Source organism: Penaeus monodon, chromosome 13 (genome assembly GCF_015228065.2).
Source record: "Penaeus monodon isolate SGIC_2016 chromosome 13, NSTDA_Pmon_1, whole genome shotgun sequence".
Taxonomy (NCBI): Eukaryota; Metazoa; Arthropoda; class Malacostraca; order Decapoda; family Penaeidae; genus Penaeus; species Penaeus monodon.
The window spans coordinates 22,904,825-22,907,884 of NC_051398.1; the positions used below are offsets into that span (position 1 = coordinate 22,904,825).

Genomic DNA, 3,060 nt, shown 5'->3' on the forward strand with positions numbered 1-3,060 from the left:
GAGAGAGAGAGAGAGAGCGAGAGAAGAGAGAGAGAGAGAGAGAGAGAGAGAGAGAGAGAGATGAGGGAGAGAGAGAGAGAGAGGTATGAGTGGGAGTGAGTAGTGAGTATGAGGGAGAGATGATGTGGTATGAGTGTGAGGGAGGCAGAGTGGGTATGAGTGTGGAGCAGGAGGGTATGAGGAGAGACAGAGAGAATATGGAGAGTAGAGGATGGAGAGTGGAAGAGAGAGAGAGAGAGGAGGGAGAGATGTAGAGAGAGAGAGAGATTGAGATAGAGAGTGACTGTGTGTGTGTGTGTGTGTGTGTGTGTGTGTGTGTGTGTGTGTGTGTGTGTGTGTTGTGTGTGTGCTCTGTGTGTGTGTGTGTGCCTCTGTGTGTGTGTTTTGCCTGTGTGTGTGTGTGTGTGTGTGTGTGTGTGTCTGTGTGTGTGTGTGTCTGTGTGTGTCTGTGTGTGTGTGTGTGTGTGTGTGTGTGTGTGTGTGTGTGTGTGTGTGTGTGTGTGTGTGTGTGTGTGTGTGTGTGTAGGTATGTGCGCATGAGGGGATGTATGTACATGCGTGCATGTGCACGTGTATGCTTCTGTTTGTGTGTGTTCTTCAACATACATGCAAATATAGTATACTTAGACATACTTACTTTGACCATGGTATCATCATCAGTTGGGAACTGGTAAATCTGGATATTGTTGGCTTTTATCTCTTGGATGATGCGTTGTTTAAACTTAGTCAGCTCGGCCTTGGAGATGGTATCAGCCTTGGCAATGATTGGAATCACATTCACCTTTGAGTCCAATTTCTTCATGCACACCAAATCAATACTTTTCAGACTGCAAAATAATTTAAAAGTAAAGATGTCAAAAGCTTTAAGTATGCGCTTGAATCTTTTTTACTTTCCCAATTCATTTGAAATCCTCATTCCATTAAGGATATCCCAGAAAGCTATATATATTCCTTATGCAATTAACTTCTAATATTTATTATTTCTCTTTGGAGAAAAACAATACAATAAAATCTTCACTTCACGTACCCATGACCAGTTGGACAGATGAAGTACAAACAGGCATGGATTCTTGCATCATGATAGGCCGAGAGACAACGTTTTATCTTCAGTTCTTCTTGAAGGTAATCATCAAACTGTTTGTCAATGTAGTCAACAATAGCAGTAAAGCTGTCTTCTTTATTTATCTGATCTCCATAGCCAACTGTGTCAACGATTGTCAGCTGTAATGGAGATTCAAGGGAAATATCAATAAGTAATTTAATTAATTTCACTATTATTCTATCATCATATGGTTCCAATATCTACAAAACATATTCTAAAAATCAACAGCAACAACCACCACATTACAAGAAGTGAATGTCAAAACAGTGAACTTACCTTCAGCCTGACATTAGATTCCTGAAGTTCATATGTATGAGACTTAAGCTTGACAGATGGTAATGTGTGTGGTGCTGGATTGGATTCAAAGCTGGTATTGAAGAGTGTGTCCATTAGGGTGGATTTGCCCATACCAGTTTCACCTGAGTAAAACAGAAGGTACCAAAGAAGGTTTGGGAGTTAATTTTTATAACCACCTAATTGAGGGATGGAGCATCTAACACCATACTCAATCTAATTCTGCCAGGGATGGCATCTATGTACATGCTCAATGTGAGTTTAGTCTATTAATTATCTTTACACATAGATGGCTCCACAAGTACAAAGTCACCAACTAATCAATTATGAATACTACCTATCTCACCTACAAAGAACATTACATTTTCCCGACAATGGTAGGTTAACCCTTTCTCACCGGGTGGTATGCATGTACATGGCATGGCATGCCTGGACTATATCCCAGGTGGCATGTGCATACAGTGCCATGGTTTACCAGTCCTGTTTTCCGGGAGCATGTATGGTCATGCTGCACACACTATGGTGGCGACATGATCCCCATGCAGCAGGGCCCAGGCCACTATGAATACAGCCTGGGAGAGAGGGCTTTCGTATCGGGAAACCACCAGGCAGCATTGGGTTAAAGAAAGATAGAAAAATAATCAAGTAACGAAGTCAAGACATCCCATTCACCTCAGATGGTATAGTAATGGCATGTTGAAAGTTATGCACTGGTACCATTCCAATCGGGGGCATATTCATATAAAGAGTATCATAATAATAAACTGAATTACCACATTGATCGTATGTCATCTGCCATGAATATCTATCATGTTATGCAATTGATACATTATACATATGTGTATGTTCTCCCCATAGAATATATCAAATACAAGTTGCTAGGCCCTTGCACACTGTCCAGATACTGGAAAATAATACTTTAGCCTATAAACAAAGTTTGCCAGGCAGGGTAGCAGCTGGCTGGACTTTCCACAGCAAATAGTTTTATAAGTATAAACTATTTACTACAATATATGGCAATTCCCATATATTCAATTCTATATTTAATTCTCTATCCTTTAGCTTTCTCTCATGAGCTAGAGAAACCCTTTTCTGAGTTAAATGAACCCATCCATCAGATTTCCTTTACTTCTTATATTGCTACCAATATTGCACATTTTGTGAGTCTTACGAAGTACTCATAAAATGAGTGCACAAAACTCTTGGAGGAAGATTAGACTCAGTGAGCATTTAGGAAGGCGCTCTTGCATTACTTCCATTGGGAAATGTGGGTGGAATATATGGCTGGCTAAATAAATTTGTGGTCACTAAAATGGTAACACTAGTGCATTCAAATATAACAATATAATCCCTGTTGTTAAATAAACAAATTACAAAAAGTCAAAGTAAACACTGTCACTCATATTCTAATATTTGAACTAAAATGCACAAGAAAGCCTTGAAAATACAAACAAGTTATGTCTTCACTTTTTAATCAAATGATAATGCCCCCAGCTACACTCCTTATGGCTTAAACTAGCCAAAGGATGAATGTTATAAAATAATAATAAAAATAATAAAAGTAAATTTAAGTGTAAATATACAATATAATTGTTTTTTGCCTATATTTTCATTTCCCTTTCCACAGCATTTGCATTAAATCTATTGACAAATGAGTGTGGAAA

General features: G+C 38.8%; 1 protein-coding gene across 1 annotated transcript in view; it reads right to left on the reverse strand.

Moving 5' to 3' along the window:
• LOC119580190 (septin-2-like) overlaps window positions 1-1,521 on the reverse strand; it is a gene marked incomplete at its 5' end in the record, with an annotated part of 10,038 nt that extends 8,517 nt beyond the window's left edge. Inside the window, 3 exon segments of the mRNA XM_037928186.1 lie at window positions 638-827; window positions 1,028-1,221; window positions 1,379-1,521. Of these exon segments, the coding sequence (XP_037784114.1) occupies window positions 638-827; window positions 1,028-1,221; window positions 1,379-1,521 (527 nt within the window).
• Between the last annotated feature and the right edge of the window lie 1,539 nt (window positions 1,522-3,060).